The 26536-nt window shown below is 32.5% G+C and overlaps 2 protein-coding genes and 1 long non-coding RNA gene across 3 annotated transcripts; 1 reads left to right on the top strand and 2 right to left on the bottom strand.

The window, feature by feature from the left end:
* Positions 1-9168: 9168 nt before the first annotated feature.
* Positions 9169-14164, top strand: LOC139514823 (uncharacterized). Its single transcript, XR_011662715.1, has 5 exons — positions 9169-9229; positions 9551-9669; positions 12179-12275; positions 12826-12987; positions 13875-14164. It is a non-coding gene; the product is annotated as an uncharacterized lncRNA (long non-coding RNA).
* Positions 14165-20487: 6323 nt separating this feature from the next.
* LOC139515149 (ATP-dependent DNA helicase PIF1-like) lies at positions 20488-20868 on the bottom strand. The gene has a single exon (XM_071304712.1). The coding sequence runs from the start codon at positions 20866-20868 to the stop codon at positions 20488-20490; it is 381 nt and encodes a 126-aa protein (XP_071160813.1).
* A 19-nt stretch (positions 20869-20887) lies between these two features.
* LOC139515148 (uncharacterized) lies at positions 20888-22696 on the bottom strand. Its single transcript, XM_071304711.1, has one exon. It carries the CDS (start codon positions 22694-22696, stop codon positions 20888-20890), a length of 1809 nt encoding a protein of 602 aa, XP_071160812.1.
* Between the last annotated feature and the right edge of the window lie 3840 nt (positions 22697-26536).

Raw genomic sequence — 26536 nt, 5'->3', positions numbered from 1 at the left:
TCAATGAAAGACTGTGACCCAGCACCCTCTGCTTGTTACTCTGGTCTGCCAATAACAAATGATATTAATTGCAGCGATAATGAAAATGATGAAAATTCAATATGCCCAACATGCCTATTATTGTGTGAAACCGACTCAAAGGCTGTAGAATGTGATTCCTGCTCCTTTTGGGTACATTATGAGTGTGAAAATATCACGTTAGAAGAAATTAAACATCTAGAAGAAAATAGCACAATTGAGTATATTTGTAAGGGGTGTGTAAAACTTAGAAATGATCATGCCATTATCAATCAGACTCCACAAACTGTTACTAAAACGTACTCTGCTCTTAACAAAAGTGCAAACAATCAAATAGTGTCAATACAAATTTTACACAATGATATGAGTACATGTATGAATATTGCTGATAACAGTAACAAGAAAAGTGATGAAAAAACTATGCACTCCCCCAACACACATGTAAAGAGAAATATTCCACTGAAGGTTACTAAACTACCCACTCAGTCAACAGATAAGAGTCCAGTGAAGGTACAAGCACAAAAACAGTCTAGTCCGTCAAAGTGTAACATCCAAAACTCTAGCTCAATACAAGATGAGGAAATCAGTCACTTGAAAACAAAACTAGCTCGTAGTGAAAAACTTTTGAAAACTAAAGATAGCCAATTTTGTAAACTTGACTCAGAAATGAACACTTTAAAGAAGGAGCTTGCAACAAATAGAGCATACACAGTAAAACTAGAACAGGACATTATTGATTTAGAAACGTCACTCAGAATCCAAAAACAAAAAAATGGTGTATATACAAGAAAGGAAAGCCATAATGGAGTTGAATATGCGAGAGATCAAAATGAGGACTTAAAGTCATGGGTTTTAGAACAAAGAATAAAAACATTAGAATTTGATGCAATTAAGCAGGACAACAAAATTGGCAATTTAAGTGATAAACTAATGGATTTGAAAATCGATTTAATGTCTCATGGCAACCATTCTCGTCGGCCACATAGACAAAAACGATCCAACAGACACAATAATGAAATAAATGAGCCTGGTAATGACAATATAAATTCATGTACAAATAACATTGATCATTTAATGGAAGAAGAATTTTGCCTAAGAACAGATGAAATACCTGACTCACAATCTGGAGCTAGCCTTGATTTTTTAGACAAACAAGGCCAGAAGAAACATGCACGGATGAAAGAAAATCAAATACCGATAAAACGAAAACGGCCAATGAACCCAAATGTACATACTCCAATCAAGAAACCTCTTGTAATACAACAAACGTATCCGAATCAACCTATATATCAACCGCCTCCAAGCTTAACATCTCATCAGAGCCATTACCCAAACCAGCACACTCTACTCAATATACCACCAATAATTCCTCCAATGATAACACCAATTCAACATGTGCCTCAACATCTATATCCATTCCAACCAAACCAACATCTGCCTCCAATGATGCGAATGTACAGTCAAATCAACCAAACTCGAAGAAACTAACTTGTGAAAGCCATGATTTAAAAGGCCACAACAAAAAGCCAATTACTATTTTATCTTTTAACATTGAAGGATTTACATCAAACAAACTATATTTAGAAAACTTGTCTAAAAGAGCCGACATTATTTTTATGCAAGAGCACTGGGTACATAGTTGGGAAAAGAATAAAATTGAAGACTTTATGGACAATTTAAATTTTATAAGTCACATAAAATGCTATGATGATGAAATTATTATGGACCCACTTGAACGTAAACGTGGACCCGCTGTGGTAGCCATTTGCTACAAAAAAGACATTGCAAATTGTGTGGAAAAATTAAACGATGGTGGAAATAGAGTAATAGCTATCCGAATAAACTCAGCAAAGCCTGTTATTTTAATTTGTGTATATTTACCAACTCGTGGAAACAAGATTACGAGAGATGACTACATAGCTGTACTTGATGAGCTAGTTGAAATTATTTTAAAATATAGACAATCATGTGATATATTGATTGGAGGAGATGTAAACGCGTCCTTACATCGTAGTTCTATAAATGTTAAAGATAATGACTTTAAAAATTTTCTACTTGAAAATAAATTGAAAGTACCAGCTATGTGTCCTGTACAAAATACTTTTTATCATTTTAACAATAGGGATGAATCCCAAATTGATTATTTTATAGAAAACAACGAGATTGTGGAACTTTACATAACATTTCAGAGAGAACCTCTTAATACATCCTGTCATGACCCTGTAATGATACTAATACATAGAGATATGCAGGCTGTTAAGGCACTAAATGAAAAAGTACATGTTCATAGAATTAAAAGGAACAAAATGGATACTTCTGAGTATGAGAAATTGGTTGACATTGAGAAGAAAAAGAAGATAAATGAATCTGAAACTTTAACAGTGAATAATATAAACTCATTTATGTCATCTATATGTAACACAATAGTTTCAACAGCAGAAAAACTACAGCCAAGGAAAAACAAGTCTGTTAAAAGGAAACGAAAATGAACGCCTCAAATGTCAAATCTTGCTAAAGATGCAAATTTCTATCATTGGAAATGGAAAATGGAGGATAATAAAAACAGGAACAGTGAAAATTTTAGAAAAATGAGATCAATAAAGAAAAAATCTACGTTCTGTCCAGAGGAGGCATGAAGCAAATAAGCGTCAAAATAAAATGGCAGAAATAATGACACTAAGTGAAACAAATGATAAACAATTTTACACATTGGTAAAACAACAAAGAAGACAAGGATCCTCGTCTACCTCAATTTTAAAATATAATGACAATGTTGCAGATTGTGATGAAGATATTTTGGAAACTTGGGCTGATTATTTTGAAGATCTTTCCACCCCAGTTAATAACCCATGTTTTGATAATGAATATAAGACCCGTGTTGAAAATGACAATTGTTTATTGCATGAGATTTATTCTACAAATAGAGACCCACTTCAGAGGGTAAATGAAGATGAAGTATCGAAATGCATATTCTCATTTAAAAATGGAAAATCTCCCGATGAGACAAGAGTAACTCGCGAACACCTTAAACATGGAGGTCAAAATCTTATATCCATACTTACAATCCTTGTGAACTTTATATTTCAAAATATACACATTCCAACTGTTCCCAAGAATGGCATAGCTTGTCCAATATTTAAAAGTGGAGGTAAACCAATAGACAATCCTAACTCTTACAGAAAGATCACTGTAACCAATCCTATAGGAAAAATGATAGAAAAACTACATTTATCTAGAAACAGCAAAACTATTAGTAAAATCCAAAGTATTTTACAAAAAGGATTTACGGAAGGAGAGTGCCCTGCGATAGCTGGATTAATTTTGACAGAACTATTTATTGAGGCTATTGAAAACAACAGAAACATATTTTTTGCCTTAACAGACGCACAAAAAGCATTCGATATAGTTTGGCATGACGGACTGTTTAGAGAAATGTTTAAATGCAATATAGTGGGTGATAACTGGCTACTTTTTAAAGAATGGTACAACAACGTTCAAACAAAAATCAAGTGGCAAGGATCAATTTTCACATACTTTTCCAGAATTGCAAGGGGTTAGACAGGGAGGTGTATGGTCCCCTGCTGCATACAAAATATTTATTAACTCTTTATTAAAAATTTATGAAACTGAACAACTAGGTGCACGTATAGGCTCAGTTTACTGTGGAGTCCCAACGGTAGCAGATGATGTGACCCTCGTCTCTAATGATCCGTTTGAATTACAATCTATGCTCGATATCCAAATGTTTCATGCAAATAAACAAAGATACATTATCAGTAGTCAAAAATCATGTGTTCTTCAAAGAAAAAACAATGAAACTCACAGCTGGAATATCAATGGTCAAACTCTAAAAACTCCGGATACAGCAACTCATCTGGGAATTAAACGAGATAATGGATCAAAAATTGGCACAAAAGAAGTTGTACCCGACAGAATTCAAACTGCACGCAAAACTGTCTATGCTCTAATGGGTGGAGGCCTCCATGGCCTTAATGGTATAAATCCAAAAGTATCTCTTCATCTCATTAACTGTTATGTAATCCCAAGGTTATTGTATGGATTGGATGTGATTTGTCTGTCAGCAAAAGATATTAAAAACCTGAGTACTTATTTCATTAAACTCATGAAGCAAATACAGCACCTGCCAGAAAGAACTGCTAATACTGGTACTCTATTGCTACTAGGTCAGATCCCAATTGAAGCTGTTGTTCATAAGCGAATGTTATGTACTTTTAGAAACATTGTTGCGAACAAAAACTCTGTTGAATATAATATTGCCAATAGACAATTAGCTATCAAAAGCAAGGACTCTAAGAGTTGGTTTATAAGAATTGTTGAGCTTGCTGACAAATATAAACTACCATCTCCTCACGAGTTATTAGTCAATCCTCCATGTAAATATAAATGGAAAAAACTGGTATCGAAAGTTGTTAATTTTTTCTGGCTGGACAAACTAAAAACTGACGCAAAAGAAAAATCAACTCTAAAATTACTTAATATTGAGGATACAATTATTGGAAAAACTCATAACATTTGGTTTAGCGGGGGGGGCGGGGGGGGGGGGGGCTGAGCCATTTGCTGTCAAACGTTGTAACATAAAATCCAAACTCGCTTGTGGAACATACACACTTCAACAAGACAGAGCTAAATTTAGCAGGCAATCCGTGAGTCCAATTTGTCAACTATGTAAGCATGAACCTGAAGATCGTGAACACTTTATAATCAAGTGCAAAGTATTGGAGGAAGTTAGGTCTCCATTCATCGACAAGCTCAGATGTTATATTAAAGACATTGCTAGTGGAATTCTATTTGATGAATTATTTCAGAGTAATAACAACTTGCTACAATTAATTATTGACTGTTCGAAGTTTCATTTCTTAACAAATCAACAACACGTTCACATTGAGAAAATCAGTGCTGGACTATGCTTTAGCCTACATCAAAAGCGTTCATCAATGTTAGAATAGTGAACGAAATGCCTGTGACATGGAAATATAAATGATAATTAGAAATGAGAACTGTAACTGTGTAGATAAATTGTTGGTGGGATATGTACAGTGTACAAAGTATTGGTTCAATATATTTTTAACTAACCGATTTTATCAGTGCACCGTTGTTATTGTGACCGTGTATGTATATACAATATGAAGTGACAATTCATGGATTTTAAATAGTTTAATTCACACTGACAAAGGACAACAATGACAGTGGTTCATCTGACAGAGGTAGCAAATACAGGATAGGTAAAGGTAATCGTGCTCTCTTATTCCAGATGCCAAATTTGAATTACACTGATTTTTTTGATGCCTGATTTTTTTAAATGTCGAAGATTTGTTGATTAATTTGTTTGTGGAAAATTTACCCTTTTTACATTTCAAAAATACCATTTTAAAGCGTTGCAGTGTTGATATTTACATCTTTACGGCTGAATGACGCTGAAGAATTTCGAGTTTCCGGTACAAAGTCGTAATTATGAAATTCGTCGGAAAAGGATCTTTATAAAATAATGATTGAGTTTTTGATCATTTATTAATAAATAAATTACCTCTTTAATAGTGAAAAACCCATTTTCATAAATTAATCCCGAAATAATATTTCAACATATCTGACAGTCTTCGGATCGTAGTTGCGCAAGTTTTATGCGCGGTGGTATTCAAATGACTTACCTTAAGGGCGAAGAGATGAGTATGCGAGTTAATTTGCACCATGTATCTATCTTTTATTCATAAAATCATATGGTCGCTAACAATCGATTCTCTACAAATTTAAAGAATAATTTCACATAAGTAAAAATACATAAATTATTATAAGATACATGTGAATATTCACATTAAAAAAAAAAAGATACATGGTGCAAATTAAACTTTATGTGATTCGTACAATTCTCAACTATAATCTCTTTAATAAAAAACAATGTGCATCCGTATGTAATCAAATAAAGTCTAGACGACGAAGCGCACGTCAAAGGCGTAACGTCATAAAACAGAAACGGGAAAATGTGTTGTTCAAAAGAGCGCAACGTTACATTAGCGCTTTCATAATTAAATAGTAAAAACTGTGTTTCGTATTCTTACAAGAATAAATGAATACCTTAGTTAAACAATTAATAAATAATTAACTTATATTTAAAATTTGAATATTTCAAATCTTACAATTTGCATTATCGAAATTACAAAAAAGCGAGACATATCTCTGTGATAACAGTTTGTCTGCTCTTTGATCATATTCCCCAATTCCATTGTCCCAGTCAAGGAGATGGTTAAGGGCTCACAAACACGTTTAACCCCACCATTTTGTCCAATGTCTGGAGCCGGTAGATCAGGTTATTTGTTACTACCTTTCATATACGTTTTTAGACGGAAAAGAAAAGATTTCTTGTTTCTGAATTTTAAATTTTGGATGAGAAATTGGTATCTATGAATATTATTTATATATTTAACTTTTTATACAATCAGACATAAACGTTGTCTTAATATTTTACTGATTAACAGTACCAGTTTGTACCTAAAAATACAAATGAAATTTTGTCATTTTCAAATCACACAATAAGACAGCCTTTTTGATTTTGACCGTTTGCAGATTAGTCATCCAGAGTAATGGGGCTTAGGTCATTTTTTCATATGTTTTTTACATCTCTTGAATTAATTAATGCCTCATGAAATTGAAGTTGCAAGTTTACTTAAAAACATTATCATATCTATATATAACCTCCGCAAAACCTGGTTTATGGACAAGTATAAAATGCAGCTTTGTGAGTATTTATTTCTTAGTCGTATCGAATGCTCTGCATTTCTTTACATACTAAGATCATGTCTAGATTCCACTTTTATATGCGTCTACTGCTAGATGTACTTAAAGTTATTTGAATGCTTATTTTGATATTACAAACTAGTTTGGGTTTTTTTCAGACTTTATTGACCTTACCGCAATGGCATTTTATATATACGTCTTAATAATAGATAAAAACACAAAAAAGTCATTAAAATGAAAATAATACCAAAATAAGATTCACCACGCTAATCATTCTTCGTATATTAAACACTTCGTATCGGCCATCTCACATGTCATGCATTTTATGAAAAGCGTCTACGATGAAGACTTATATTTTCGTGTTATTTTTCTGTACATTTGTAACCAAAGTCATTTGGTGTGACACCGAAGCAAAGATGCAAATCCTAGGAAGCCTAACTGCCACTGGTACGTTAATCTAAAATGACACAGGTAATACGTTTGGTATATATATAGTACCTGTCTTTCGCAATCGAAGTTATATTAAGAACGTACGCTACCGATTTTGTATGATAATTTGTTTTCTCTGTTATTAAAGTTAAAAGATTTTAAAAATCTATGGAAGAGATAACCTACAATTTCTAGACCACAGATAGAATTTTATTTGTGTTTCTAATAATGTTAGCTTATCAAATGTTGTTATAAAATTACTGAATGCAGTGTCAATTTTCTCCTCCTGACCAAGTTATGAATAGTTTGGCGAATGTTCAAATTATAGAAAAAATTATTACCCTGCATATTTCAATATCACTATATATTTGTTTTTACACTGAAAAACTTTGCTAAGGACACCAGCAAAACAGTCAAGCTTGCCACTGAAATTAAGAATATGCTGAACAGTTTGTATTTTGCATTTATATAAAGCATTATAAACAATTAACATTAATTTGTTTCATATCTTACTAATATGTATATACAGAATGTTTGTATCTATTATTGTTTGTTTTGTTTGTTAGGTATGTGTGTGAATAGCAAGGACCAAAACAGCTTTGAAAAAATTGAGGAAAAGGTCCAGAAAATCTTTAAAGGTATTTACTACATAAACTCATCAACATTGGAGCATAAATTTATATATAACCAGATGAACATATTATACGCTGTATGTATGCAGCAAAGTCTTATCGTTTTCCTAATATGTAAGCTTGAAATTGCAGCGTAATTTTTATTTGCACTCAGTGACCTTTGACCTTGACTGCATATTAAAGGTCACATGAATTAAAGATTATTGGTGAAGGTCCCAAGTCTCTACGACTTCTGGTTCTCGAAATACAATTTTTCTAAAATTATGTACAATTTTTCAAGGGGAATAACTCCTTATAAGGTTTAATAACAAAATGATTGTACATGTTCATAAACATTGCCATCTGTTCTTGTACATGCTGTCATTTTCAATAACATTCTATCTCTAATACTTTTTGAGAAAAATGTAAATAAAAAAAATAGCTATAAGGGGATATAACTCTCATAGAAGATGATGAAATCCTATGCTGCCTCATATGGTAATACATCATGATGATATCTACCTATTGTCCATATAAGGGCATGATATCTTTTAAAACATTTAGGGGGGACCATGTTGAAAAAAATCAATAAAAGGGAGATAACTCCTAAAGGGGATGATGAAATCCTACAAAAGTTCATCTGGTAAAAGTTCATGATGAGGTCTATTGATGGTCCATATTTGGTCTTGATAACTTCAACAGAAAGGGGGGGAGGCCCTGTCAAAAAAATGTTGGAAGAAAAAAAAGAAAAAGAAAAAAAAAAAAAAAACAGAAAAACAATAAGGTCTTTCCTCACGAAGGGGAAAGACCTTAATAATTATATATTTGAATAGTATATAATAGAAATGACCTGTAACGTTCTTTCTGTGTATATACAATTGTATTTTGCAAGATTTTAATATTATACATAAATATATAGAAATAGAAGCATAGCGTCCATACACTTTAAAATATAAACAAGGCTGCATGAACATGTCATACCCTTCTAATCACGTGATCGTAATGATCAATGAAAAATTACAATCCAACACCATATATATGTCACATATATTAAGACCAAAATATCTATTTGTTTTGAGATTAGTTTTTCAAATGCTGTTTACAATTTTGTTGTGGGTGAGTTTTCTTTTTTGTTGTTGTATTATTAGCTTATTGTATTATATATACAAATCATTGGAATTGGGAGATCAATCTTGCCTACCAGAAATTTCCTAAATTAGTTGATGAAAATAAAATGCATTTTACTATAAAGAGTCACAAATTTTCATAAATTATATGTACTTTTAAAAAAAAATACTTAGTTGATTGAAGATTATGATGTGCTTTTACACAACGTTCAGTAAGTAATTATCTTATTTGTAGATATGGAAATGATTAAAAAAAACTTAACAAAATACAGAACATAGTCAGTGACAATAAATGTGAGTAAAGCAATGAAACGTTTTTGAAACAGCAAACAGAGTAAAAACAACAACTTCATTAATAGATAAAACACAGCAAATAGATTAAAAAAACCAACTTCTTTAATAGATAAAAAAATAGTTTGTTTGCTGTAATACAGAACATAAAGAAAAATTAGAGAAATAAGTATTGTTCACGCGATTTCGTTTTCGAAGAAACTTTTGGCTTCTCCAATTTAATCTGATTACACGATTACAGTTTGTGCTTTTCGAAACTCCAGCACAAAATATCGTACATGAACATTTCTGAAAGGGTTATTAATTTTTTCTATACATACATAGGCACTGCGTATCAGCCAAAAGAATGCAAAGACATCATAAACAGAGTCCCTGGATTACAAACAGTTTACCCTGACGGTAACGAAAAACTGTCTGTGCAATGTGAGGAAGGGGGATGGACTGTAAGTATAGAAAACAAGTATAAACAATAACAATATGATTTTTTTTTAAATACATGTTGAGATCTATAACTAGTATTATGAGTATTAAAATGTAATATATATATATATATATATATATATTAAGACTTCTTGCCATAATGACCGTAAAAATTCGGACCCATCGAAAATAAATTTCCCACTGTTTAATCTTTGATCTTTTATTTGAAAAAGATACAGCAATGAGCAGAAGTTTGCATAAATTAAAACATGGACAGATGTGTCCCTCCGGTACAGTCAGTGTGGACACATGTGTCCATCCGGCAAAAAGGGTTAAACACTGCTGACTGCCATTGACAATTGCCAAATAAATTGATCACAAAGCCAAGGTGGTCGTGTGGTCTAGCGGGACGTCTACAGTGCAGGCGATTTGGTGTCACGATATCTCAGTAGCATGGGTTCGAATCCCGGTGAGGGGTTGATGAGGGGGTTGATGTTTAGACGAGTTGTATATATATATTTATACTCTTTCTGTTGCAGTGACTTTTAGATTTTAATCTAATGATGATTATGTTGAATGAAATGGTTTGCTACTTGATTGTCTGTTTTGTTTGTTCTTATATTTGAAAAGTTCAGTTACATTCTTTGATACAGTGTATCGCCTGTTTGTTCTACATATATAAGTTTTTTCGCATTTTGTACAGTTTATTGCCCATAGTTTTACTGTCTATTAGTCCCTCAATGATAAAAAAAAATTCCGGTTTTATCACATAATTCTTTGGTTCCATTAATGAGTGAGCATAATGCGCAATTTGTCACGCATGTTCCACAGCTATTTCTCTGTTTGTAAAATAATAAATTATGTTTCTTATGCATGAAGATGTCTTTTGTATTGTTGTCGCGTTTGAACGCTACGATAGGCGGATCGGGAAATATTTGCTCTAGTCTGTTAAATTGGTGTAGAATTGTTAAATGTTTTCTTAGGATGGAATGTACTTCAGGAAGCGATTTTGAAAAAGTTATTATTATAAAGGGTACTTTTGTTTTCTTTTTTCTTTTGTACTGTAAAAGACAGTCCCTGTTTAATATGTCGACTTTTTTCAATTTTTCTTCAGTTGATGAATTATCATTTCTTCTTCTTTGTAGGTGCGTTTTTATTTCTTCTCTTCTTTCATGTATTTTTCTTCTGTTAAAAAATTTCTTTAAACACGAATACCAAGTTCATAAGGTATAGATTTTTGACAGAATTTGGATGGCTCTGCGTATTATTTAGGTACTGGTGTTTATTTGTGTTTTTTGTTTAAAGATCTGTTTTTAATGTTCCGTTTACTAAGGTACAAAAACATGTAGAAAATTACTCTTTTGAAATAAATTTTGTTCCCATTATCCGAGGTAAGTACAAGCATTATCTATGCCGAGATAGGAACCAAAAGTTGATCCTTCGGTTTGTCGTTTGAAGAGTTTTCCGTTAAAGCTGAAATTATTATGTTCGATGACAAATACCATAATTTTTTCTTCAGTTGGGATTGATTTATTAGATCGATTTTCTAATGCAGTTTGACATGCTTCTCGTGCTTCTTTTCGTGGTAATCTGTAGTCTTCTGTTAACATTATAACAACGGCGGGGTTTTATCGCTCGGACGTAGATTTAAACATTGCGTCTCTGATGTGTCCTCGGTCCTCAAGTGATTTCGAATAGATAACAGAAGTTAACCAACGTTGATTGTGTTCTAGGCTTACTCTGCTTTGTATCATCGGGATTCAAATAGAAATATACAACTATTGGTTTTATTTTTAAAATGTAAGTAGTCAGCACTTCGGTGTTGACATGAATATCAATCAAATGGTCATTTTTATAAATTTACTGTTTGCAAAAGTACGAATTATTCGAAATACTAAAGCTTTTCTTATCCAAGGCATATTACCTAAACCGTGATTGGCACAACTTTTTGGAATTTTGGTCCTCAATGCTCTTCAACTTTATACTTGTTTTGCTTTCTAACTGTTTTGATCTGTGTGTCACTGGTGAGACCTATGTAGACGAAACGCACCAAACCAACTGTATCAAATTTTAAGCCTGGTACCTTTGATTACTATCAAACATCACTGAGTCGATGCCACTGCCGGTTGGACCTTTCGTCCCCGAGGGTATCACCAGCCTAGAAGTCAGCACGTCGGAGTTAATAGGAATATCAATTGTATGGTCATTAATACAAATTAATGTTTGCAAACGTATAACTTATTTGAAATACTAAGGATTTCTTATCCCAGGCATATATAGATAACTTTAGCCGTACGCGTACTGGCACAACTTTTTTTGGAATTTTGGGTCCACAATGTTCTTCAACTTTATAGTTGGTTGGTTTTCTAATTATTTTGATCTGAGCGTCAATGGTGAGTCCTATCTACACGAAACGCGCGCTTTATACCTTTGATAACTATTAACAGAAAAAAAAAAGTTTAGATTGATTTTATTTCGATATAAGCATCTTATTTTATGTCTTATTGTGACTTTTATATACCGGTATTTTAGGTTATTCAAAAACGGTATGATGGAAGCGTGGAATTCAACAGGAATTGGAGTGATTATGAGAATGGATTTGGAAGCACTAAAGGAGAGTTCTGGCTAGGTGAGATAAAACATTTAACCTTTTTTAAATCTTAGATTGTTTTATTTTTAAACTAATAGAACAGCAAATACTTGTGGGTTGCGTGAAATATTTATTCATTCTTATAAAAAGCTATAAATAAACTCATCATATATACCAGGATTAAATATTGTATTTACGCCAGACGCGCGTTTCGTCTACAAAAGACTCATCAGTGACGCTCGAATCCGAAAAAGTTAAAAAGGCCAAAAAAGTACGTAGTTGAAGAGCATTGATAATCAATATATTTTTCAGAATTTCAGAAAGTGTTCTTGGTAATTTCATTGTTTGTACATCGATTGGAATATAACATGTTGTCATTGGTTAGATATTTGTAATTTTGAACCTTGTTATTATATCGTTACATGTTGGTTCACAATTTCAAAATATTGACCATAACACATGTAAAATCTGAAACGTTGAGTTATATCTTTTCGTATTATAGTAGCAGATAAAGTTAAAATATAGGTGATGCTTTTTAGTTGTGTTTATAAAGTTCATATTAAATAAATAACACATATAACCACCTCAGGCAACAAGAATATTGCACAACTGACAGCAGAGGGAAGCCATGAACTAAGAATCGATTTGGAAGACTGGGATGGAAATAAAAGATTTGCAGTTTACAAACATTTCAAAATAGGCGACGTTACAAACTATATATTGAACATCAGTGAATACTCAGGAAACGCAGGTAAATATAATTAAATTATGTGTGTTGTTAAGATTACTTTCCCTTGTATTTATTTATATCAGCATCGAAAAGAATATTTTGTGGCTTATTTGGTCCTCTCATAAATTGATATCATTATGTAACAAAACTGATTATCCCTCTTTTTTGAGATACTGACATTTCACCCATATTAAACCAATGTTGATAGACCGTAAAACAAATTTACCTAAATCTATCCAAAAGAATTTAAAAAAATCACTGACGGTATATCCATCCGATCCTGGACTTTTGTATTTTTCATACTTTTTGTAGCTGCTGTTAAGTCTGAATAAGAGTGTTTCCCCTCAAATGAATTCTTTGTTTCATTTGTTAACTTGGGAACATCTAAATATGGAATTTCCTTATTGAGATCAATATTTTCTATTGTATCTTGTTTTTTATTTAAATCCTTATAGAAGTTTTTGGTTTCCATGTTCATGTTTTTTTTTTTTTTTGTTTCTACATAAACCTTTATTATTATCTAGTCTTAGAATTGTTTTATTAACAAAAGGCTTAGTTTCTAAAATGAGAGAAAATATTTTGAGGATCTTTCTACTTCTTCTACTAATTGAATTTTTTGAAAGTACATAATGACCACGCATTTTTCCTTTAATCTTAAAATTTGTAATTCATCTCTTTTTTTGAGAGATCTTCAAGAGTTTCTGTGGTTTGTAATTTTTTTAATTTGATTTACCAAAGCATTTTCATATTTTTTTCTTTCTTTCAATATGATGCAAAGGAAATTGTTTTACTTCTATTTTCTGCTATTAATGTTTCTAAGAACAACTGATCATTTATTGTTAAAATTATATCTAAGCAATCGACCTGATCTTATGTGTTCATTTAATATTTGATGGTTTTTAATTCAGGTGATGGACTACGCTATCATGATGGGAAGCAATTCTCAGCCTATGATCAAGATAACGATAGTCATCCTAAAACAAACTGTGCTGCTTACAAACACTTTAAAGGAGGATGGTGGTACTCAAACTGTTATTCCGGGCCAGAGTCCATGCTAAATGTGCACTATACCCATAGAAATAATCCTGATCAGGGTATTATTTACCGCACGTTTGGAAAATACTCTCTGAAAAAATCTACTATGAAGATTCGGAGAGTGTAATTGCGAGTGATACTATCAATAAATAAATGCAAAATATTGGTTTGTTGTTCATTATATATCTACCGATTATACGTGTGATATTAAGCAGACATCTTATTCTTTTAAAATCGGTTTAGACAAAACATCATTGAAATAAATTGCAATTAGTCACAGCACACATGACTGAATGAAGAAGATATCAGGAAATATTTCGGAAAACATATGTATTCGGTCAATATCAATTTTTTTTAAAACAAAATACCTAAAAATGAATTTATTTAATAATACCACTGCTCACTCTATTAACAGTCTCTGTTGTTATCTATCTTTCCTCCTTGACCGTTTTCCCTTGTTATTAAGTCGAATTGTGTGTACTTTTATTCTTCCAAAAAGTCTTATGCCATGGCTTCATGTGGTTACCTTTAAGAAATGACTGTATTATTTAATCTTTCTATGAAAAAATAACGTAGAAAATGTGGTCCACACTCAATAACCCGCATAGCGTGTTATCTTTTAAAAGCGTGCACCACATTTTTTATTTTATTTTCCTTTTTTTATTTTATTTCGAAAAGACATAAAAATAGTATAGTTATACTTTTTGAAAAACTAAGGATTTTCTTATCCCAGGCATAGATTACCTTAGCCGTATTTGGCACAACTTTTTGGAATTTTGGATCCTCAATGCTCTTTAACTTTGTACTTGTTTGGGTTTATAAATATTTCGATTTGAGCGTCACTGATGAGTCTTATGTAGACGAAACGCACGTCTGGCGTACTAAATTATAATCCTGGTACCTTTGATAACTATTCCTTATAATATAATTCAAATTTCATTTAAAGCCGGAGTAAATCATGAAAAAACTCTGATGACATCACGGTCACATGACAAAATTATGTCTCTGAGCTGATAGACAAAACAGTGTCAGCCAATCAGAAGACGCGTTACATCCAAAATTAAATCATATGTTAATATCTGGTTCTATAAACCGTAAAGATGAGTAAGGTGATGATAGCCTGCACTACAACTTCCACATAGTGACGTCATATTGTACACTAACTACATGTATGTTAGAGCATAAAAAGGGGAAGAAATATGCCACATGTACAAATTATTTCATATCAACATCTAGATCTGTTCTGTACAACATCTGCAAAAAATATACATATTAAACATTGTGGATCACATATTTTTACGTTTGAACACATGCATTTTCTCTAAATGTTGCGAAAATTAGCAATGGCCATATATAATTAAATATGTTATGATATTTTTTAAACAAAAGACTGCCAAAACTACAGCAGACGCGTGTAAGTTGTCAATATCAAACTTGACATCAGATTTTTATATGCCGACATATATCCCGTCCGACTGCATGCCATACTTCCCAAGATTGATCACCGTATTGTTAAAAACAAAATTGTCGAGGCGATTATTGTTTTTGACATGGAGTTTTATTATCAAACGGTACAGGACTATTTCTCCTCAATTTGTTTCACTCAGTCACGAGTTAAAATATCAAAAGATGTTAAAACCAAAAGGAATTTTTCACAAGAACTTAGGATTTATTTCCCCATATGTCTATATCATATGCGCAGAACATTTAGATTTCAATGATTAAAGTTGCTGTTTAAAAAAAAATTAGGTTATATGTGGCATAATTGTCAATGAATCAACTATCCACCAAAGTTCATATGAAATGACTGTTATCAATTATAGGCAAGCGTACGGTCTTTAACAATGAGAAAACGGCTATAAAAGGCCCCGACATGAAAAATATAAAACAATTCAATTGAGAAAACTGACGGCTTATTCATAACAAAACAATATACGAAAAACAAAGATGACTTAAATGAACCAACGACAACCACTTAACTTTAGGCTCCTGACGATGGACAGGGACATTAAGAATGTGGCGGGGTTAAACATGTAAGAATGTTAACAAAACAGCTTAACATATTGCCTTCCACTTCTGTTAACTTAAAAATTATGCACGTCTGAAAGCAATATATATTCAAATCACAAAGAAAGAGGATGATAGAGCAGATTGTTTCACAGAGAAATCATTGTCAACCGAGGTGAAACCAGTTTGAAATCACAATTATTTCTGACATCATTTGAAGGAAATATAACTTTGCTATTCAGGACTACAATTTTACAATTTGCAACTCCACCTTTTGTTTACTTTTGCTTTACATTATATGTTTTATTTGCCTATTCAAATGACTCAATTTGACTCAATGATATGAGATTAATGCAAAAACTGCTTTGGATGCACGAAATAAATAAAGCATTCATGAAAGTATTTATTATATTGAAAATATTGACAATATGATACTTCCATTTTTAGATCTATGGTATTCATCATATTCTGGAACCAAATCAACATTTTGGGATTAAATGTCTGTTCAGCAGGGGGAGAGGGGATTTTAGGAAGCCTGGAGATCATTCTGGTTAAATGTCAAAGATATCATTTCAAAAGCTCATAAAATAAATATCTATGTTTTTACGGATTTCAGTTTAATTTACATGGAATGAGCGACAAAACAACGCCAATTTATAAAACATTAAGTATTGTATTGAACTACATAAACAAGCAAAACAAACTATTGGTCCTTATTGTTGATTTCTATTAATAAGTTATATTGTATATACCAAATTACACACATGTTTTGTAAAAACATGTACTGACATATTGGTATCTATGATGAGTTTATTATTGAACCGAATATGAAATAAATGCGATAGAAGCTGAGTTCAGCATAGTACAAATACGTCTGCATATACGACGAACAACCAAAGATTTTACAAGTCTTTGGTTTCGATAATAACACTTCTACTTCGATAGAAAAAAACAGTTAGGGATATTTTTTTTAAAATACCACTGATAAATGTCACCCTCCCCTTTTCCTTGCTTTCTTACAAAGTAAGCCTACTGTTTGTATCATATATGTGCATATAAAGGCAACAGTAGTATACCGTTCAAAACTCGTAAATCCATGGACAAAAAACAAAATCGGGGTAACAAACTAAAACTGAGGGAAACGCATTAAATATAAGAGGAGAACAACGACACAACATTAAAATGTAACACACACAGAAACGGACTAAGCATTAGACAAAATCCTATGAGAATACCAAATACAACATCAAAACCAAATACATTAATTTGGGATAGATAAGTACCGTGACACGTCTTATAGTGATGTGAATTCACAATATGTATGTAATCAGTATGTTCCAAAGATTTGATTTCCAGTAGTTAAAATGGTAAAATAAAATGTCTTTATGGTGTATCCATAGCAACAATCTGCGTTTAATTGCCACAAAATATTACAATAAGGGGGGTAAATATGGCATATTTAAAAAAAAATCGCCAAAAGTAGAAATTCAATCCCTTGGAGTGATAGTTTACATATATCTATGCAAAGATCAAATAAAAATCATATGTCTTTCGTCTCATTTTTTTTAGAATATTGCTTCAAAAATTTCGTGCGAAAAAAATACTATTTGGACCTATTGCCGGTCTGGCTATGAAAATACGGACAGTAAAACAGAAAATTGCCCATAAAACATGTAAAAAAATTATCTTGATATTCTAAAAATGAATTTTATTGCACAATAACTTTCTTATTTGAAATATCCACCATAGCCTAAAGGCGAAATTGTTGTTACCTCTAACCAAGAAGATCATGTTTTATTAAGTACGTACCAACAATTACTTCTCTTAGAAACTACTTAACAATGCATCGGGATAAACGACTGGAAATTTGGACTTCCACTGGAAAATGAATGTAGCTTTGATGAGGACATCAATTGTACCTTGCAAAACAAAAGGCAACATCAGACCCCTAAGAGAGTTGTAACAAGAGCGTGGCATTCTCTCTTTACGTGGCATCGGATTTGAAGTTCCCATCCTGACCGGACGGGGTTATTATACATTCGGCATAACCAAATGAACGCCCCACTTTGACAAAAGCTCTACTGCAAATCGGAAGAAGACCAAGGGAAACTTTCTATACCCAAGTCAATTCATGTGATTTCTACATGACAAAATGTTAACCGTTGCCAACAGTCTGTGAAAACCAATTCGAGTGAAAAACACGTTGCTTAAGGTAGCAATAAACAGTAAAAAATATTACAATATGCCCTCATAAATTTTACCATCCCCTTTTCATTGCTTTCTTGCAGAACAAGCTTACTGTTTGTGTCATATATGTATGTAATCAGATCTTTTAAAGATTTCATATCCAGTATATAAAATGGTAAAATATAATTTCTTATGGGTGTATCCATGGCACCAATCTGCATTTATTTGTTATAAAATATTGCAAAAAAGGGGGAAAAGATGTCACATATTTCCCCAAAATTTGGCTAAAAGTAGAATTTCAATCGCTTGAAGTAATACAGAAACTGTTTACATATATCTTTCAATTAATCCAATGAAAATCATATGTGTATCGTCTCATTTTTTCGTAAGATTGCGTCAAAAACGTCGTGTAGAAAAAAAATGTTTCTAAACCGATGGTCGGTCTAGCTAGGAAAATACGTAGAGTCTAAACAGAAAATAGCCCATAAATTATGTAAAATATAATCTTGATGTTCTTATAAACCATCTGTGAAGTCTAAATTAGTACTCAGCTGTCTAAAAATAAATTTTATTACACTATAAAAAATCCACCGGAGCCAAAATGCGAAACCAAACTCCTAACTGTGTATTGCTACCTAAAACAAATTTCTGTGCTTGCGCTATTCAGGATTCAGATCTTTGACAAAAAAGGATTATACATGGACCGTGCAGGATGACATCAATAAATTTGTTTAAACTTATTTAAACAAATTGTTTGCTGCTCTTTCGAAAAATATGAAAAGGGTCCAAAAAGAATACAGGAACATAATAAAACCATATATATTTTAATTATTACAAATTTCTTATTTCATTTACTTTAATATATAATATTAAGCAATTAAATCAAAATTAATCATAACATGTACTTTGTTTAATATAAAAAAAAAATAATTTACTCTTACATTATGTTTGAAAATTGTATTGTAATTATTCTGCTCATTTTGGACGCCGTGATTGACAAATAAGATATTTGTTGGTTTGTTTGTTTGCTTGTTGTTAGTATAAAGAAAGGAGCAGACGACACGAAAGATATTCCTGGCACATAAAAAGAAGAAGACAAATGACAAACACTTTATGGATCAAGGAAATCCATATTAAATTAATCCTACTTTTCAAAGGGAAATAGAAAAAAAACTTAACAATATATAGAAAATAATATTTTAGCAAATTTAGAAACAGATCAACCATTTATTCTCAAAACAAAAAAGTTGTAAAGAGACTTAACTTAGGTAAAGTTGTAGTCCCAGATGAAATAATAAACAAGATATATTTATTCTTTCCAATATTCTAACCCATTTATGATTAAAAATTTAGTAAAAAAGTTTTATCTTATCCTTAGCCACTTTTAATGATAGACTTACTATAATTAAAGATGTCCTATTAAGTTTAAGTAGGTTCGTTTAATAGAACACCACAAAACTGCAGATAGCATTTTCATATTAAAATTTATAAAGAAATAAGTATTTACGTGAAAATAAATAAAAAGAAATTGTTTGCTTATTTTGTAGATTTAAGATAGGCATTTGACTCTGTATGAATAGCTGCTCTTTTTTTTAAACTTTATAATATGGGGGTAGGAAAGACACTGTTTAACATTAATCATAGTGTCTGCTTTTTGCAGATGACTTATTAATATTAGCTGAAACTAACACAAGACTTCAGAATAGTCTCAATAATGAAGCCATATACTCGGGAAAATGGCAGATAAATAGACTCTGGTGAATCGTCTAATTAGCAATAAAAACAAATCTCCTAACTTTAAATTATACGAGAACATACCCGCGAAATCGCGGGAATTTAGAACCTGCTTAAAAGTATGTAATCTGTTGTGAGATGATTTTTTGTAAAAGATTTTAAGAGTGGATAATTACAGGAAGGTATCAAAAGTATCTTAAACATGAACTGGTATCAATATAACGTTTTGAATTTTTTTCACTTAAGTTTTGTCATTAACTTCATTATGTAAAAATGTGTGGGCTATGGAAGGTTTCTGAAGAATTAATAGTGTGTTCTTATGTGAAAAATGCATGAGGATGGAAAAGAGGAAAAACTGCGGAAATTAATTTGACGTGACAACTGACAACGAAGGCCAATGGCCTGAAATTGTGACTGTATTGAAATGAATCAATATTTACAATGAAATCCGTAAAATATTAGGTGAATTCCATTTAAAAAATAGATGTGAAATATGACAATTTTTTTATTGAGTAGTCAATGATGGATAACGCCTTCATAAACTATGTTGTCTGTATATTATTGTCCATCAAACAGAGAATCAGCAGCAGGTAAAATGGATATTGAATTAAAGTCTCTAACTCTTGAAAATGCAACATAGAGCTGGCCATGAGAGAAAACAGGTTTTGTTAGATCTAGTCCTATTTGTCCTAAAGTTTGTCCTTGAGCTTTGTTAATTGTAATGGAGAATGCTGGCCTAATAGGGAACTGACGTCGTTTTAGATTGAATGGAAGTCCTGCATCTGATGGGATTATGGTGATTCTTGGAAGGAAGACAGTGTCTCCTGCATGCGTACCAGTCAGGATTTTTGTCTCGATAAGGCGAGTTCCAAGATTTAGAACAGAAAGTCTAGTCCCATTAAGAAGTCCTGCAGCTGGGTTTAGGTTACGTAAAAGCATAATTGGTGCATGTTTTTTTTTAAGTCAATTTATGTGGTGGTGTTCCAGAGGGTGTAATAGTGTTGAGGAATTCTGTAGGATACAAATATCCAGTAGATTCATCTTCAACAGTATCAGCACTGAGATAGGTTTTACTAATAGTTGAAGGAAACATGTCAATGACCATTGTATTAATTGTGTCTACATCATCATTTGTTGTTGTTAAAATGGCGCGATCTGTAAATTTTGAATAGTCTGATGATTCTAAAATATCACCATGAAGTTTATGTGTAAGATTCTTTAATCCATTTTTGTCTGGGCATATGCAAAGGTCTTTAGGGAGCTGTATTTTTGCAGATCCAACGTTTGGATATAGTTTTTCCTTCCCATTACCAATACGTAATAAGAAGTTTTCGAAATCTGCTTGATTGTTTGAATGTGCGTTGCTACGCACTCTCATGTTAATTGTTAAATTGAACATGGTAATGCTTTCCCAGAGGAAAAACTGCATAATATTACTATTAATTATTTCAGCTTGTGTTCCATGGCGAATGACAGGTAACACCTGCCTGAAGTCTCCACCTAATAAAACAACTTTACTACCAAATGGTTTGTCTATCTGTGTTATATCACATAATGTTCTATGAACACACTCTAACACATGCTTATGTATCATTGGCGCCTCGTCCCAAACTATAATTGCAGTATTTTCAATAAGATTAGCAAGTGCACTGTTTCTTGACGCTACTGCCAGTGCAATTATACCTTTAGATCTAATACGGGCTAAAATTGTATTATATAGGAATGTTTTCCCCGATCCACCTGGACCATCCACAAAGTAAGCTGTAGAATGTTTATGGTGTTCTGCAGCATCAACTACTTTTTGGTAAACATGATGTTGATCTGAATTGAGAAGGGATTCATTTTTGTCTGCTATTACAGTTTGTTCTTCAATTTTGTACTGACATTGTTCATGTAGTAAATTTGATGTAAAGGTAGTATTAGATTCATCAATGTTTGGAAATCCAGGAAAATCTGCCAAGTTTTTACCATGAGATTTCAACAGTTGCTGTATGAGACACAGGACTTTGTTGCATACAAATTGTTTTGAATCGTGTGTTAGATTATTGTTCATGTTATGAACAATGTCTTCTGACATGCAGTCTTTAAATTGTTCCCACAACTTTGCTGGTTCAGATGGCTCACAAAAGAGAAGAATTGTTACAAAAAGAAAACGAATCTGTGTTGGGGTTGCAATAGCAGCAGCTTCTGTAAGACATTCTACCCATTCTTCATCATGTTGTAGAAAACCTCGTCGCATTGCAGTTTCTTTAAAAGTAGTACAAAGAGTACTATCTTCCAACTTTCTGAGGTCTTCATAACATGTGGCACCTGGACAATGGTGTAGTAATAGCCTCAAGAAAAAACGTTCTCCTTCTGCTGGGTTTGTCCTATAAAGTCGTCCAATAACATTACCTTTTTTTCGGGGTGCCCATGTATGTGAAGACTGATTCCATGTAAAATGTTCCGGGAAGAGGTGATATGGTATTGTTGTAGCCAAAGGATTAGTCTGTTTTATTTTAAACCAACCTGTCAATGTAGTGTTTTTATTGTGTTCAAGTGCCTGTTGTGCTTTTCCCTCACTATAAATTACCTGCTCCTGCCCTGGCAAATGAACTGCAAGTCTCTTAATTGCTGTCGAATGAGTATGTAAATCATAGTGGAATATGCGCCAACATGCCTCTGATGCTGAAACATACCTAGCATCAACATAATGAGTAATCTCATTATACACATTGGTTCCTTTCTGGTCAGAATCACTGGTTTCTGCTTTTTGAAGTCCTACCATTATCTTGTCATGTCCTTTATAAACATATTTATAAAGATATTTGACTGCTTTTACAGTAGAACACATTTCAACATTTATATGAGCGGATTATAAGGCACAACTCATCTATTATCCAATATTACACCATTTTTCTCTACACAGAGTCCATCATCTCTACGTTTATAAAGTGGATAGCCATCTGATGTTTGTAATGTTGCAGGATTAAAATCTTTTGGAAAGCCTTTTGAGCATTTTCCATCATTCATGCATGGAGATTGTTTATTGGCTTTACCACATGGTCCATGGATCATATGCTGTGTAACAATATGATGAAGATTTGGCAATAATGCAGGGTCCGGTATTTCAGCTGAGACAAAGTCATCGAAATGATCAGGAGTTAAAGGTTTACTGTTGGGTTGTAAAATAAGAAGAATGTGTGAGTGGGGTAAACCACGCTTTTGAAATTCAATCACATAGACATAAGCAATAGTTTTGCCAAATACATTGTTTTGTGTAATGTCATGAAGAAGCATTTGAAGTTTTTGTTTGAATACTCTTGTAATCAAATCAGGTCTATATCTGCTGGGGTTTGATTTATAAGTAGGCTATGAACGATTTCTGGCCATTTCGGGTTGCATGTAAAAGTAATAAATAAATCGGGTTTTCCAAAGCGACGTACTATGGACATGGCATCTTGATATTGTTTATACATATTTCTTGGACTGCCAGTGAAAGATGATGGCAAAATAATTTTTCTGCCAACTGTGACGCCATCAACATCTCCAGCATGAACAGCATCATTAAGTCCCTGATATAGTTCAGCTCGTAAGTTGTTCTGGTGGTAAAAGCAATAATTTAGTCTAAAAGAGGGACGAAAGATACCAAAGGGACAGTCAAACTCATAAATCTAAAACAAACTGACAACGCCATGGCTAAAAATGAAAAAGACAAACAGAAAAACAATATTACACATGACACAACATAGAAAACTAAAGAATAAACAACACGAACCCCACCAAAACTAGGGGTGATCTCAGGTGCTCCGGAAGGGTAAGCAGATCCTGCTCCACATGTGCTCAATCTTTGCAAACATATCTACAATATACTGTTGAAGTAATCTCCCTCCTCGAAGCAAATGTTAAAGTTATCTCTCTACATGAGATGGTATGCATAAAATTGCATTGTTGATACATGAGAATTAGCATTTCCACTATGAGAATTAGCATTTCCACTATCAATTGTCCAACCACTATGTCCATATGGTAGAAAGAGAACATAATGCAAAGGGTCATATTTCGGGTGAGTTTTATTTATATGTATGATTTCATACCCCTTAGGGTGATTTGATGAATTTTTGTAAAGTACAATGTCTCTGTTTGTTGGTTCTTTCATTTGAGAACCTGGTATGATGAGTGATACTTCAGATGCTGTTGGTAAATTATAGCGCCGTGTGTCTTTACTGGTATCTGCATGTAATACCAATTTAATATTTTGGTGTGATGCATTATGATCATCATGCATTATTTTTGCTGCATTTTTAAAAATGTCAATGAATGGATTGCAGTCGTGTAGCATATTTTGTAATGTTAATAGGCTTAGCACAGACTTATTTAAGGTATCATTCCATTGCATTCTATTACACAATTCATTTTCAGTATCATGTATGTATATTTGTGCAAATTTAGGCGCTTTCCCTTCAGATGGAAATAAATGTCCAATTCTATGATGGACAGAACACCAATACGGAATTTATAAGGTCCATTATGTGGAAGGACATCTTCATGAACACCTAATGAGGCAAATGCTAAGCTTGAGTTATATGCTCTTATGTTTATTCTGAAATGTTTTGCCTGTTCAGTATTCAAAATGAATAAATTTTGCAAAGAATGTGGTGGGTCTTTAATAACAGGCAGTACAACTTTGCCTTGCATGCAACAGGTGGAAAATTCAGAATTTATATTTATTTGACCACTATGAGTCATTTTTCCAAATAAGTGCATTTGCAACATTGACATTTATATTGCATTTCACCAATGTCACTATATTCAGGCAGTTTTATGTTTGTGGAATAATAGTCAATCATTGATCCTAATGCACTGTATAGTCTTTTTCTTTTTGGTGCCACAACAATAGCCTCTGAGTTGGATTTTCTTTTGCGTTTTAATTCCCTTTTTTTGTCGTAGAGTCTGTTCTTGGGGTTTGTGTTTTTTCGACATGTTACTGTACTGTAAAAAGAATTGCGTCATATTAAATGAAAGCATTGAACTGACCTTTAACATGTTTCATCACTTCAGCATATATTGTGACTATTTAGTGAGGATAAATAACAACCTACATTATAATGGTAAGTAAATGAAGCATAAAATATACAATGTATTTCCCGTGTATTTTCATTTAGGTTTGTCCTGTGTGAGAAGTTTTATGCAATAATCATAAATAGATACTTTTTGTTTCATTACACATGCAGAATACAGAATAATCGATATGCTTTTTGTTTCGTTAAAGGATTTGTTTAAGTAAAATGTTGATTAGTAGGAAATTTTGGCAATCAAAATTTAAGTCAGATGTTATCACATATGTAAGGTTGCGACTAAGCGGTTACGGAAAACACAGATTTGTATGTGTCATAAAAAAAGGTGTAGAAGGTGAACCACTGTGCTCATGGTCTTTGTTGCGTTACACATGCCATGCATGCAGAATGGAGACTAAGCGGTTACTGAAAACACATATTTGTATGTGTCATAAAAAAAGGTGTAGAAGGCGAACTACTGTGCTCATGGTTTTTGTTGCGTTACACATGCCATGCATGCAGAATAGAGACTAAGCGGTTACTGAAAACACATATTTGTATGTGTAATAAAAAAAGGTGTAGAAGGCGAACCACTGTGCTCATGGTTTTTGTTGCGTTACAAATGCCATGCATGCAGAATAGAGAATAATCATAATGTTAACCTTTTTGCTTAAATGCACTGTATAGTCTTTTTCTTTTTGGTTCCACAACAATAGCCTCTGAGTTGGATTTTCTTTTGCGTTTTAATTCCCTTTTTTGTCGTAGAGTCTGTTCTTGGGGTTTGTGTTTTTTCGGCATGTTACTGCACTGTAAAAAGAATTGTGTCATATTAAATGAAAGCATTGAACTGACCTTTAACATGTTTCATCACTTCAGCATATATTGTGACTATTTAGTGATGATAAATAACAACCTACATTATAATGGTAAGTAAATGAAGCATAAAATAAACAATGTATTTCCCGTGTATTTTCATTTAGGTTTGTCCTGTGTGAGAAGTTTTATGCAATAATCATAAATAGATTGTCCTGTGTGAGACGTTTTATGCAATAATCATAAATAGATACTTTTTTTTTCATTACACATGCAGAATAGAGAATAATCGATATGTTTTTTGTTTCGTAAAAGGATTTGTTTAAGTAAAATGTTGATTAGTAGGAAATTTTGGCAATCAAAATTTAAGTCAGATGTTATAACATATATGTAAGGTTGCGACTAAGCGGTTACTGAAAACACATATTTGTATCTGTCATAAAAAAAGGTGTAGAAGGCGAACCACTGTGCTCATGGTTTTTGTTGCGTTACAAATGCCATGCATGCAGAATAGAGAATAATCATAATGTTAACCTTTTTGATTAAAGTTGATCAGTAGGAAATTTTGGCAATCAAAATTTAAGTCGGATGTTCATGTTAAAGGTTGCGACGGAGCGGTTACTGAAAACACATATTTGTATGTGTCATAAAAAAAAGGTGTAGAAGGCGAACCACTGTGCTCATGGTTTTTGTTGCGTAACACATGCCATGCATGCAGAATAGAGAATAATCATAATGTTAACCTTTTTGATTAAAGT

The sequence above is a fragment of the Mytilus edulis genome, chromosome 3, assembly GCF_963676685.1.
Source record: "Mytilus edulis chromosome 3, xbMytEdul2.2, whole genome shotgun sequence".
NCBI lineage: Eukaryota > Metazoa > Mollusca > Bivalvia > Mytilida > Mytilidae > Mytilus > Mytilus edulis.
This window is presented reverse-complemented; position numbering and strand designations above follow the sequence as displayed.

Coding starts and splice junctions, on each gene's coding strand:
- LOC139515148 (XM_071304711.1), bottom strand. CDS start 22,696: ATGGTAGGACTTCAAAAAGCAGAAACCAGTGATTCTGACCAGAAAGGA.
- LOC139515149 (XM_071304712.1), bottom strand. CDS start 20,868: ATGCTTTTACGTAACCTAAACCCAGCTGCAGGACTTCTTAATGGGACT.